At 38.6% G+C, this 14,322-nt stretch overlaps 3 protein-coding genes and 1 pseudogene across 4 annotated transcripts; 2 read left to right on the top strand and 2 right to left on the bottom strand.

The window, feature by feature from the left end:
• The first annotated feature begins 3,134 nt into the window (after positions 1–3,134).
• On the top strand, positions 3,135–4,428 carry LOC149565867 (uncharacterized). Its single transcript, XM_089817283.1, has 3 exons — positions 3,135–3,510; positions 3,613–3,681; positions 3,765–4,428. Exons 1-3 carry the CDS (start codon positions 3,367–3,369, stop codon positions 4,194–4,196), a joined length of 645 nt encoding a protein of 214 aa, XP_089673409.1. The 5' UTR covers positions 3,135–3,366; the 3' UTR covers positions 4,197–4,428.
• A 3,032-nt stretch (positions 4,429–7,460) lies between these two features.
• LOC149565866 (uncharacterized) lies at positions 7,461–8,294 on the bottom strand. Its single transcript, XM_089816394.1, has one exon. It carries the CDS (start codon positions 8,292–8,294, stop codon positions 7,461–7,463), a length of 834 nt encoding a protein of 277 aa, XP_089672520.1.
• A 36-nt stretch (positions 8,295–8,330) lies between these two features.
• LOC149565865 (uncharacterized) lies at positions 8,331–10,980 on the bottom strand. Its single transcript, XM_089816393.1, has 2 exons — positions 10,942–10,980; positions 8,331–9,740 (listed from the first exon to the last, which is right to left on the bottom strand). The coding sequence occupies exons 1-2, from the start codon at positions 10,978–10,980 to the stop codon at positions 8,331–8,333; spliced, it is 1,449 nt and encodes a 482-aa protein (XP_089672519.1).
• A 791-nt stretch (positions 10,981–11,771) lies between these two features.
• Positions 11,772–14,187, top strand: LOC149565864 (subtilisin-like protease SBT1.7 pseudogene; annotated as a pseudogene). Its single transcript, XR_016361518.1, has one exon. The product of XR_016361518.1 is annotated as a subtilisin-like protease SBT1.7 pseudogene (transcript).
• Positions 14,188–14,322: the final 135 nt, after the last annotated feature.

Genomic DNA, 14,322 nt, shown 5'->3' with positions numbered 1-14,322 from the left:
GGAGGATAACCCATATCTAGTGGAAATGTGTTTGGTTGTATGACTTCTCATGTAGCTAATTCTGAGGCATTCTAGATGTATCTCAAAGGCCTTTATATACAGGCACTCATAGTGTACTCTTATAATGCATATTGAATGAATATATTGTCATTTTGATCATATTCTCTCTTTCCAGTCTATAGTTGTGCTTATGTTTGAGCTCTTAGTTCCTGAGTGAATTTTTCCCTAAAACAAATTTTTACAATGAAAGATTTTGATTATTTTTTAAAGATGATCCTAAGGTTATGAGATAACCTTTAGTGACACATTATCTCCTCTTTATTGTGCAAAGGCATTTATCATTCTACAAATTTAGAGTAGCCAAATTAGAATGGAACCTCTGTAAAATTATATAAACAATCAATCATTATATCTGTAGAAAATTAAATTAAATAAGATTAATTCATACACATTCTTATACATTGGATTAAACTCCTACTTCCACTATCTTATCATTAGTAGCTAAGGAAAAATAATATTATACTTTTCTCCACTCTTAATATCTAGCAAAATATATGTCAATTTATTTTTTCCAATATCAAATACACCATTAAAGACTATTGTGGCATTATATCTCATATTTGTCGATAGGCTTTGACTTGTGGGCAAGAGTCCACCAGAAGTTCCAAACGCACCTATTTCCTGAGGGCTACTGGGATTTCCTAAGGTTTTCCGCCGGCACTGGCTTGTCACTATCCTTCTGTATGCATGACCGACCACCTAAGGGGAGAGTAAGATGCTACACGACTGTTACGCAGCTAGGCGGAAGGCCACAAGTCCGTCGATGGGGTAACCAGTGGAACACATCACCTCTCCAACCACTGCACTTCGACTGCCCAAGTTTTGTATAAATTCAGAATGCGAAGGGGCTTGTGTAAGCTAGGTAGACACTAGCAAAGGTAGACAGTAGCAGGCTAGAAAAATCTCATAATCCATGACAGCGATTGCGCTTAGCAATTTTGGTAATTCGCCATTATGTGATTCCTTTTTGTATATTTTCTTGTTTACAGAATGTATATCATTTTGAATGAAATGGTTTATGGTTCTCTGATTTTCTGGCTATTGAAGATACACCTACTTCCTATGTTAGACACCTTGAAAGATCGAAACAAAGGTTCTACATATGTTTGAAATAGTTTATTTTGATTATAAGGTGAAGGTGTGGACATCAATCACGACTATCCAAATATCATCTAAATTTGTGGTCTAAAGACTGTTGTATCATCCTTCAACAAATATTACAAAATCTTTTCTGGACGATGTTCTTATTAGACATATTAGCATGCCAATAGTGTGGCATCACTTGAACGAGGATATTGAAAGGATGTCCTATTTTCTGAGTCATGCATACATGAAAGAGAAATATATGTAACGAGTGCCCAAATACATTCTAGCATGAATCTTATAGGTGATGAAAAATGACAAAATAGGGGCAAATCAGTAAAAGTCTTGTCTCCAATGTCAATGAAGAAAACAACCCAGTTGAAGATCGCACAGACACCATGATGGCCTAAAATGTTTCAATCGCATAAAGATGTATTGAATTCTTCATCCGCCATTTCTCCTGTTGTTGTCATATAATGGAAGGTAACTCTGGTTGAATAAATAGAGGATTTGCGATGTGTTTGAATAGTTCTTGGCTCTACACTCCGTTGTTCTTCACAATCCCAAGGTGATAATTTTATAGTGCTTTCATAGTTTTCTATTTTCTATTTTTAGGGGAATTTTTAGTGTTCCAAAGTTAAGTATTAACTCATTTTTGAATCCATTCCATAGGTTTTGAAAAAACCCACCTATTGTTTGACGAAATTGCTCAAACAAATATTGATGTTTGGCTATGGATTGTCATAATTAGAGACAATGCAAGGAGTAAGCAAGGGTAGGAAGACGATGTTGTTTATAATGTAATGAAGATTATATTTTTATAATTCTTTCATAGTTTTCTATTTGTTGTTACAACGTCTTTTATCATGTGGTAGACAATGACTTTTAAATGATTATCAATTGGTTTCTACATGTGCAACACTTATCTACAATACTTATCTAATACTTAAAAGGCATGCAATCATCTTTTTTATTGCTGACAATTCTTTGGCCATCAGGATGAGGAACTCATTGCTAGTTTTGGATGAACAAGAATAGAGTAAACAACAACACCCACTCATTCACCAACATCAACAATGGTCAAATCAACCAGATGAAATTGTCAAAGTGATTTCTTGAGAAGACTCGATTTTACATGTACCACAATGGCAGTGCTAATGACAAGCAAGTCTCCAAAGAGTGAAAAATTAAAATATTCTGAAGAATTTTGCATATAAATTGTGTCTTTTACAAATCTGCTATTGCCTAGTATGAAATCATCTAAAATGTTTTGTCAGAAATGGTATGTTTTCACCTTCACTACAATTACATCAACATGGACTAAGTATTCAGCTATCGAGACACTTCAACCCCAACACCTATCGGCTATACTCTTGCACCCTACTGCAGTACAAGCATTAGTAACACTCTCATAAATATGGAAAACTAATCCATCAATTTCTTATATAGAGAGAGAGTCTTGTATTAATTGTTTTCTATCATTTAATAGCAAATTTTTTTAATATTAAATTTATATTGTTTTGCCCATTTTATTAATAAAAATGCGACATACAAACTTTCACGAACCCTACATTTTAATATTAATATTAAATAGAAGAATACTGAAACTGTTCATGATTTAAGAACAAAAATTCCATAAATTACCCATGATCTACTCTGTCATGAGCATCGATGTTAGAGAAAAGACACGGAACACCGGCGTTGTCTCGCTTGATAGAAAAAATTAATGTTTTACCATATCCGTTCGAAACACGAACCATTTAGTCGATCCGAATCAAAAGAATGGTGCCTCTGTTGTTTCCGACCACCTACTCAGCCAGTCACGTGCACCGCGAGTTTCTCGTATACTGACTTCGTTGCGCGCGTAACATGAGCGGTTGGCGACACCATTTTGTGGACTTTGACCGTTTCTATCTCATCCACATTCGACTCACTTTCCTCCTATTAATCTGCCTGTGCAATGTCGTTTATGTGCAAGCGCACAACTCGGACGTGAATCTATTCATTTCTTCTGAAAGAAAACTTTTTATTACAATTCCTTCAGATGCCCAGATCCTCTTGTGGTAGACATCATCAAATATACGTGGCAGAATCGCATACGCCACTTTGTTCATTTTCATTCCCCTCTACTACCAAATTTGTTCACTACGCGCACAGATCTAAAACAGCCGCGTTTTGTCCTCCCCATCGCTTCTGAAACAGAGGCAAAAGCAGAGCGAAAGCATGAGCATCTCGTTTGGGATCTTCAAGCCTAAATACGCCTCCCACATCGACGATGTGCTGCTCCATATGACCTCCGTGGCAGCTTCTTTAGAAAACTCCCGCAACATTACCGTCGCAATTTTAAGATGTCTCGACTATTCGTGGGTATGTAACTGTATCTCTCTTTTTCCTTACTTATCCAACATAACAATCCTCATCATCATTGATGGTTTGTTTTAATTACCTCTTTTTAATCTTTTTTTGCAGGTGGCTGTTTTTGCAGTGGTGAAAGAGGGATCGCAAAGCGCTGACAGAATAGATTTAAATTTACCTGAGGTACGTGAGCTGACGATTACATGGATTTAATTGTTTTAATGATCGTTGAATTGGGGTTTATTTGTTTAATTTTTTTTAAACAGGCAGCAGCGTTTATAGAGGGATTAAAGTGCGAGGTGAAAATAGTGAACTCGGGTTACTTCCGCCTGAATTCTCATCAGAGTAGCAAAGGCAAATTGTTTGCAGAGGTGTCGTTGGGCGATGTGGTGAGCATTCGAAGAATTGAGTGCAGCTCAAAGAGACAAGACACGCTCTCTTACTGCTGCCTTGCCATTCTGAAATCGTATTTTAATGGGCTGAAAGGCGCAGATTCGTATTCCTTCTATGACTCGCTAGACGGGAAGCAGATTATTGGATTGGCGGTGTGGGATAGCATTCAGTCTGCTTTCGCGGTGGTTAAAAATGAAGAGAATAACCCCGCCTTGCCCTTCTGGAAAGGGGCTGGGGCCAAACAGCTCAAGTATCATGTTTGCCACGTTGTCTATGCGACTGACACGTGTACCATAAAAAATTAGCAGCTCTTGGTTTAGGGTATAAAATTGTAGATAAGGACTAGGTGTAGCTGTTAGGAGGATATATCCCTGTGTGGGGGTTTATGCCAGAAGTTTCTCGAAGACATCGATTGCGTAAGACCACACAAATTACATCCCAGACAAAGACCGGAACCTTTCTGTTCCAATGTAAAATAAAATATTGTAATTAAAAACTGAATGACAAGATTCTTTATTCTTTATTTTTAAATTTTAATACGAGAATGTAAATACTATAACTAATGATCAAACCACTAAATATTTGAATTGTTTTTATTAATTAAGATTAATTAGGGATATATTATGTTTGCGCGATAATAGTACCTAAATGATCACGATGAACACTACATCTATGCTATATTCTTCTTTTTGTTCATCATTTTGATGAATTTTATATTTTCAACTTGCTAATAAGAGGTAAGTCTCCTTAGTTAGAGCTTGCCCATTTTTTTTAGGGAAAACAATGAAAAATAACTAAATTTTGTCTTTTGTACACTTTCATTAATTAATCATTATAGATAACTAATTTACGAAATTCCAAGTGGATTCCATGTATTGTGTGGCTACCTATTGTCAAAAACAGAATTCTTTGTGTTGGGAGTTTTGTATTTGAGTTGGCTAGTCTTTCAAGCTATCCAAATTTTCCTTCCCTACTTGTTCCTCTTCCATGAATCTTGAGAATGTTGTAAAACCTCAACCTTTCTTGTTGAATCCTTTATGTTTCCAAACTTTCGAATGTCCCCTTCTAGAGGTAATATCTCATTTGTTCTCTTGACCTTCTAAACTTCACCACTTTTTTTTACCTCCTATTAAATTCACAACAATGAGATGGCCAGTACTTTGATATTTACTATGCCTTTCCTCTTATTTGGATTTATTTAATGTTTTCATCCCTAATTTCCATTCAAACCTATCTATCTAAATCTCTTCTTTGTTCATCCTTATTGAGTATATGATTTGAAGAACCTTGGGCTTTGGCTTCGAGTTCCATTATGTCCAACCTTCCAAGGCTTTTTATGTGCTCTCTACAACATTTCCCAAAATTTCTAAACTCTCTATAACACTCTAATCATTCACTCTCACTCTCTTTGCTTTTATATTGTGTGTTAGGTCTATAGTGAACCTTTGACCTTAGAATTAATTCTTCGTGCAAAATGTACCCCAATTCTTGTGCCATAGTACCTTCTTTGGCATTGAATCTCATTTTTGACAAATATGTTGTTCACTTGCCTTTTATCTAAAAAGCCAACATGTTAGCTTGCAACTGAACTCTACACCTTAGTATTGAATTATCAATGCTAAGATCATCTCACTCCTTAACCCTTTTAGAAAGATCATTTTCCCCATGTCTTCTAATGTTTATGTCATTCTCTTCCCAAATCACGAGCATCCATGAACACCTTTCACATGTTAGAAAAGTGTCCATTTACTTCTTGACACAACCCAATCCCCACTGCTCTTGATTAATCCAAGTTCCCTATTTAAATTAATTATTTTAAACTCTTCATTTCATTTTCTTCCTTGATCCCACATCATATAGATCAATGATGGTAAATAACTAAGATGATTAAATTATTCAATTATGTTGTCATGTCTTTCAAAGCTTTAGGAATCTCTCAAAACTTCAAGTATATTGGAACTTTCTTGAGCAATCCAATACATGACACAACTATAGGTAAAATATTCAGTATTTCCTTCAAAGGTTGAAAAGATTGTTTATATGTAATTACAATTTTATAGTGTTGGAAAGTTCATACTAAATCAATGATTGATAAAAAAATCCAATAGATGTGTTGATAATTAAAAGAGACTCATTTTCTTAATTGGAAAATTTAGCAAAGTCCACAATTTTGATCAACTAATTGTCTAACAAAGAAAAGCAGAGTTCAATTAAAATTAATGATTTTATTTTGTGATCAAATTAGCACAGAATAAAGTGTGAATGGGGTAAAACAATATGTAAAAATTTGTCAAGACTGATGAAAGGTTCTACATTAATTAAAATCCTAATACCAAAGAAAAGCATGAAGTACAACCAATTTTAGATTATTTAAAACTAAATAATGCATGATAAAAATTTCTAATGAAATACTAGTATGGTGAAATAGAGTGACAATTTGCATTTGGGAAAACAATAGCATGTTGATCTATAGCTTCAAATGCTATATCTTATATGATTTTTACATATGTTCTCCTATCTTTTATTTTTCTGAAATGAGCATGCCTATTGAAAAACAAGGTTTCAAAGAAAGACAATTGATCAAGTGTTGTATTATTACTAGATTGATCTTCAATTAGAGGCCAGAGCTTCGTGAATTATTTCCTCTCTGCAAGAATACGAGTAGTTCACATGACCTTTATAAAAAAACTAAGAGTTTTTTGACAATTTGCTTCTGGATTTGATTGTGTTTGTTATTTTTTAGCATCAACGTTTCGAATCACACTCTGTGATCCATCATCAGGATGAGAGAATGCAAGAATGAAAAACTGTGAGCTGATCCAGCTAGTGCAGGGGTTAATAAAGGGAGAAGGCAGGCAGAAAGTGAGGTGGACAGAAAAAAAAAAAAAAAAAAAAACTTGAGCGTAGGACCCACGGGAGAGAGAAAGAAGAAGAAGCATTGAAAACAAGGAGTACAAAAATGACAAAACCCCAAAGGAAAAAAGAGATAAGATTAAAAGAACTTAATTGAGAGTAAACGAAGGAGTCTCCCAAGTAATGAATTAGAGAAAATAAATAGTAAAAAACAAAGCAATCTAGAAGCAAAAGCAAGTAAAAAAGAAAAAGAAAGGCGTTAAAAAAGACAGGAGATATAATAAATATATGCATGCGTATATGAATATATAAATATAAATACTATTAAAGGAAATAATACTAAATACTGGTACAAATATGACCTAATAATAACGATATAAATAAACAATAAATAAGACAACTATTGAGGTTAAAAAATAATAATAATAAAAAATAAATAAATAAATAAATAAATAAGTAAATAAATTTATAAAAAATGAAAATAAAAACAAATAAAAATCAGTGAGGAGGAAAAGACGAGAAAAAGCAAACAAAGGAAGAAGAAAAGGGGGACCAAGACTAGAAAGTACAAGAAGGGGGAGGCTGAGGCGGAGAACAAAAAGGCGGGGGGGGGGGGCGGGTTTAGAGCCACGACATAAAGGAAGGCATACACAAGAGGCAAAGGAGCGAGCAAGACCAGGGAAGAAGAGAGGAGAAAGGACAGGGAGGGGGGATGCTCAAGGGCAGTGATGACTATCCAGCAAACTTAATAATGGTTGCCAAGACTGGCTCAAGGACCATCCATCCTCTCGATTGAGATTAAGGGGATGGTGGTGAATTTCAATGGCTTCCATTAACTTCCTCTTGAAGTAGTTATCTTCCTTGACAAGGATTTGGGTGCTCTCGAGACAAATGTGGTGTTTGGTTGCAGATGAGTGCTCTGCTAGAGCAAATTTTTGGACTCTTTCATGTTTGATGTCTGCACCATGCTCCCTAATTCTAGTCTGGAATGAGCGACCTGTTTCTCCTATGTAGGCTACACCACAAGAGCAAACAATCTTGTCGACTCCTGAGTTTAGAAGAGCATCCTTGGAGTCCTTAAGAGGGGGAACATAGTTACGGATCTTGGACAAGGGTTTGAAGGTAACCCTGAGGCCCTTTTTGGACAAGATTTTGGCAATCTTTTGGGATATACCATCAATGAAAGGAAGGGCCACACTCAAGGGAGGAGGAGACAAAAGAGGTTTGCGGTTGGCACTGGCGAGAAGGAAAGATTTGGCTTGGTTAAGCACCTTAGAAATTTGCTTATGAGAGTAACCATTAAGCTTGAAGACTTGGTGGAGATGGGTCAGCTCCTGGTTCAAGTTGTCATCATCGCAAATTCTAAGGGCTCTAAGAGAAAGGGTCTTGAGGATGCCAACCTTTTGGCTGGGGTGATGGTGAGATGAAGAGTGGAGGTATAAATCAGTGTGCGTGGCCTTGCGATACACACAACGACCGAGGGTTCCATCTGCCTTCTTGATGAGAAGAACATCAAGGAAAGGTAACTGGTTGTTTGACTCAAGTTCCATCGTGAAGGAGATGTTGGTGGATAAGTTGTTGATGTGCTAGTGGAACTCCACTAGCTTGTCCTGACCATGTGGCCAACACACATTTGTGTCATCCACATATCGCTTCCACCATTTGGGTTTAAGGGGGTAAGAGTGGAGGGCCACCTCTTCAAAATGCTCCATATAAAGGTTGGCGATGACCGGGGACAGGGGAGAACCCATAGCCACCCCGTCTACTTGCTCATAGAAGATGCCTTGGAAGGAAAAGAAAGTGGACCTCAAACATAAATCCACTAAGGAAGCAATTTCCTCACCCATCTTCTCCTTGATGATGTCGATAGAGTCCGGAATGGGCACCTTGGTGAAGAGAGAAACCACATCAAAACTCACCAAGATGTCATTTTTCTCCATCCTAACGTCCTTGGAAAATTGGACGAAGTGGCTAGAATCCTTGACAAAGGTGTTAGAATTTCCCACCAATGGGGAGATGAGCTTGGCAAGATGAGATGCCAACTCATAGGTTGGTGACCCAATGGTGTCAACAATGGGTCGAAGTGGGATGCCATCTTTATGAATTTTCGGAACCCCATAGATGCGAGGAGTTACTTCTTTAGATGGCCACAATTTTTTCTTAGTGGACTCATCAAAGGAGGATTTGGATATGGCGGCCTTGACAATCTTGAGAATCTTCAAACACGGGTTGCGAGGAAGGATTCTGTAGCTATTCGAGTCAGAGAGCAAAACCCCCATCTTGGTGACATAATCATGTCTGTTCATGATGACAGTTGCATTACCTTTGTCAGCCTTGGTAATGACAATATCATTGTTGGCAACTAAATGCTTGAAGGCACACAACTCAACTTTAGGGAAGTTGAGTCTGGGCGGTTTGGCACGCCTGAGGGCGACAGCACAGTCCTGTCTGACCTCTTCCGCCAAATCAGAGGAGAGGGAGTGAATAGCCTGCTCGATCTCAACCAAAAATTTAATGTGAGGAATAGATCGAGGAGCATAGGCAAAGTTGAGACCACGTTTCAAAAAAATAAAGGAAAGACGGTCAATAATGGCATGAGATAAGTTGAACACAAGTTTATTTTCCCAATCTAGCACTGTGTGGTGGGAAAGAGAAGGGAAACCGGAACGGTCACTAATAGGGTTAGCACTAAGGTTCAAGGGATGATCCACATGATTGGCGACAGCTGGGAGAGCATTAGAGCCACTAGGAAGATGGAGAGACTCCCACTCCGACGTCGCCATAGTGGGGGATGAAGGAGCAGAATCCAAGATGTCCCAGGAGGGAGCTTGCACGTTGGACCCCGGCTCACTCTTATTAATGGTGATAGGAAAAGCAATTAAAGAGTGAGGGGTACGATGGGAAGCATCAACAACCACATTAGAGAGCGGAACACCAACAGCCTGACCAAGAACGCCGGACGAAGGGGCAGAAACGGAGTTAATTAAGCAAGAGGCCTGCACGCTGGATGACGGCTCATTGATATTCAGGGTGACTAAGAGTTTTTTGATTTCTTGATTTGTAACCAATGAATTTGGATACAAATATATAGTACATTTGATTTCACAAAAAATGAGAAGTGTGTTGCAATCTACACACCCGATGTTTATTAAATTGGAGCAATATGAATAGGAAATTCAATAGAATAAATATATGATAGGTTGGCTTGTGCTAATAGTTTTGATACCTTGATTATATGGCTCTAGCAATTTGGCTATTGAAACTAGCATTGTATGGGTCAAAATGTTGGAGGAGAAACCCTAGGTCCTCAATATTAGTTTTACAAAGAAAGGGTAAGGAAATGTGTTTTGATGTAGCTGATGTTGTTTAGGACAATGTTTTTGTTTGTGATCAACATTGTAATATCCCTACACAAATGCACGAGTAGAATAGACAAATTTTCAATACACAACCAATAAATAGATGTAAAAGAATGAAATATATACTAAATTAAAAATACAGCTATAATTCGAAGAACATTTTTCGTAATCATGTCACATTGAAGTTCCCTTATTTGCTTCCTTAACTTGTCCACAAAGAATTCAGAATAGTACAAACACAAAATAGCTAGTTATCATTTATAATGTCATTCTACTAGGAGTTATAGCCATGGTAAAGGTAAGCATGAGTAGTTTTAGATTACCCATGATTTCATGTATATACAAGGAAAGGTTATAGACAAGAATCTCAAGGTTGCAAAAAAGATTGGAAGAACACCAATTGTGGTGTATGTGTTTGCAACCATAATTTTTTGTTATTTGACTACTTTTAAACTATTGGTTATTGTCACTTTGTTAGTTTATATTTTATTGATGACAATTTTGTACTATGAAGAGTTTCAAAGTCCCTTCATACCTATATTAATTTAATCAATATTATTTTTAATAATTTAGATTTAACAGGAAAAAATGTTAATAGCATGACCTTTGTACCTAATCGAACTATATGGATTACCAATAAATTAATAAATTCCTTTTTAATTTCCTATTGAACCTATAAAAACTCCAACTTGTAGTACAATAGTTTAATTATTTCTAGAACTTGTGATCATTGTGTGTATCTTCTATCATATCCTGAGTTGATCTAGTCACGGAGAGATTGTACTCTTAAAAGAGGGGTCACAAGTTCAAATCTTACAAGTAGATAGTATATACATACCTCATTTGTAGCACAAATAGCACAAGAAATATGAGACATTCTCATATTATTATGAACCATATATTAACCCAAAAAAACAAATATCTAAAATTGTAAACTATAAAAGCACCTATACTTTTTTTATCAATGACTTTTTCTACATCTGCTTTTAGTTTGTTATGATAAAAGTTCCTGTTCTAATTCTCAATGAAGTCTTCGGTCTTCTAGAAAATCTACTTATTTGACTGTGGTAATATAAACATGGATAAGAAGTCGGAACCAATTAAAGTCATCCTTCAAATCATAAACCTACACACGACAGTACGGAAATAGACAGAGCACATTTGGATTAAGTCAAACGTAAATTCTAATCTCTCCAATTTCCTAATTTTGTTTGTTTACCCATTGTCATGCAAAGATAATTGTCAAGTTTAAATGTCTTTTCTCAGCTTCGCGTAGATGCAGATCGTTGGCATCGTATATTTGTATGACATTGACAGTCTAGAAAGCACGAGTACTAGTACGATACACAGACCTTACTCGGTCATCCTACCCGTTAAGTGTTAATTTTATCCTTGAGATTCGCCGAGACTCGTTCCAATTCTTCATTCACACGCAAACTTATTAATGAATCCATGACAGAGTCCCCATCTCTTGCAGCTCATCAGAAAGTTCGTCGACAGCAGCTTTGATCATTTCAAATCTCTTTTGCTGATTAGCAGAGCGCCTCTACGAGGAATCGAAGAGGACCAAATCCATGGATACAACTCCCTCTTATAAAGACCCCACTCTACCCACCATTCATGACTCGTCAATTAATTGCATTTCTATTCTCTTTCCATTTTGTTCCTTGTTACCTGCTAACAATGGCCGACGCAACGCTTGCTGTTCGGATTCTCACGCTTCTGATCACAATCTCAATCATCTTACAAGGAAGAGCCGAAGCAGAAGATTCAAAAAGGTCGTACATCGTTCACATGATGAAGTCAATGAAGCCTGCTCACTTCGATTTACACCATCACTGGTACGCTTCCATGCTCAACCAGGTGTCAAGATCTGATGATACTGGAAGTGACATGTTATATACATATCATACTCTCCTCCACGGCTTTGCAGCGAGGATGAGTAAAGAAGAGGCAGAAGCCATGGAGAGCATGGATGGCTGCTTGGCCATAATCCCCTCTTCTCTCCATCAAATCGCCACCACTCGCACACCTGATTTCCTGGGGCTCACTTCTTCTTCTTCCTCTTCGCCGGGAGTATGGTCCAAGTATTCAACTAATGGCGAGGACATCATCATAGGAGTGCTCGACACGGGAATATGGCCCGAAAGCCCAAGCTTCAAAGATGAAGGCCTTGAACCCGTTCCCTCAAAATGGAAGGGCGAGTGTGAGAATGGGCAAGGGTTCAATTCTTCCCACTGCAATAAAAAGATCATTGGAGCTCGCTACTTTTTCAAAGGCTACGAAAAGACCGATGTCATCAACGAGACATTGGAGTACAAATCTCCTCGAGACAACCACGGCCATGGCACACATACGGCTTCTACAATTGCAGGGGCCGAAGTGCCTACGACCAGTTTCATCGGTTTTGCCAACGGAACGGCCAAGGGAATGGCCCCTCGAGCCAGGCTGGCAATCTACAAAGTTTGTTGGGAAAATGGCTGCGATGATTCGGACATAGCTGCTGCCATGGAAAAGGCCATTGCAGATGGCGTGGACATCATTTCTTTGTCAATTGGCTCACAGGAAAAGCCATTTCACATGGATGCAATGGCCATCGCACAATTTGGGGCCATGGAGAAGGGTGTTTTTGTTTCTGCGGCGGCAGGCAATAGTGGACCAAGCTCATCTTCTCTCAGTAATACAGCTCCATGGATTACTACTGTAGGCGCCAGTACCATTGATAGAGACTTTCCTGCTTCTCTAGTCTTGGGAAACCAAGATATACAGAGGGGAACTTCTACGTACAGGGGCAAAACAAATGATTCAATTCAGGACAGAGCTCTTCCTCTTGTCTATGCATCAACCAAGAACAGGTCAATGCGTTGCCTCGACGGCAGCCTCGACCCAAACATGGTGAAGGGTAAGATCGTGTTGTGTGATCAAGGGCTCTCCACAACGCCGGAGAAAGGCACCGAAGTGGAGAGAGCAGGGGGTGCAGGAATGATTGTGGCAAATGGAGTGCGTTATGGCGAACAGCAGCTGGTCACGGAGACCAATAGTCTACCGGCTATCAATGTGGGTTTCAGAGCTGGAGAAAAGATAAAGGCATATATCAACATTACAAGGATTAATGCCACTGTTACCTTGAGACTCCCTGGATTGACTGTTGTGGGAAAGACCGTAACGGCTCCAATAGCGGCGGCCTTCACGTCAAGGGGGCCTACCAGAGAATATCCGCATATTCTGAAGCCAGATTTGACTGCTCCCGGTGTGAACATCTTGGCAGCGTCGGCGGAGGTGGGAGAAGCGGCCTCGCCCTACATATTTATGTCAGGGACCTCGATGGCTTGTCCTCACGTCAGTGGCATTGCAGCACTCATCAAAGCAGTTCATCCTACGTGGAGCCCAGCCGCCATTAAGTCCGCCCTCATGACGTCTTCTTACATTGCTGACAATACAGAGCGGGCCATCATGGATTCTTCGACCACGGAAGCAGCCGACCAGTTCGCCATTGGCGCCGGCCACGTGGACCCAATGGTTGCTGTTAATCCCGGGCTTGTTTATGATCTGGAACCTCGAGACTACGACAACTTTCTCTGCACGCTCAATTACACCACTGAACAGATTGCTCTTCTCACGAAGGAGTTAGTTTCCTGTCCGACTAGTCCCAGTTCGGAATTAGTCGGAGATCTCAACTACCCGTCCTTCTCTGTGGTGTTCAACTCTAGCAAGCAATTGGTTCAGGTGAAGAAGAGAACAGTGAAGAACGTGGGTGGACAAGGTCGTGCAGTGTATCGAGCGAGCGTGAAGAGCCCTCCCGGAGTGAAAATAACTGTGCAACCAGAGACGTTGGAGTTCGGAAAAGTGGAGGAAAAAGCAAGCTATAGTGTGAGATTCGAATCCAACACAACATCTCTATCTGCGTCACACGAGTTTGGAGAAATAAGATGGACGTGTATAGAGGACGGAACATATGTTGTTCGTAGCCCAGTTGCTCTGCAATGGCCAAATGTAATTTAATCTACTTCAACTTCGCTGTATTGTTAAGGGCACTCCCAAATTGATATTGCATTGCAGCCATTAAGGCTGCTTCATTTGTTTATTCTAATCAATAATCAGGCAAACAATTTGAAATGCTTTTCTGCTCAAAGAAAACTAATTACTTTTTACATCTAATATTGTTTTGAACATTCAGCGGGGCGAAGTTTTTTGAAGGTAAAGAAAATTAAATCGAATG

This window comes from Cupressus sempervirens, chromosome 3 (genome assembly GCF_028749045.1).
Source record: "Cupressus sempervirens isolate cs-2001-9-10 chromosome 3, ASM2874904v1, whole genome shotgun sequence".
In the NCBI taxonomy this organism is placed as follows: domain Eukaryota; kingdom Viridiplantae; phylum Streptophyta; class Pinopsida; order Cupressales; family Cupressaceae; genus Cupressus; species Cupressus sempervirens.
Note: the sequence above shows the minus strand (reverse complement) of the source record. Positions and strands in the feature narration are given on the sequence as shown.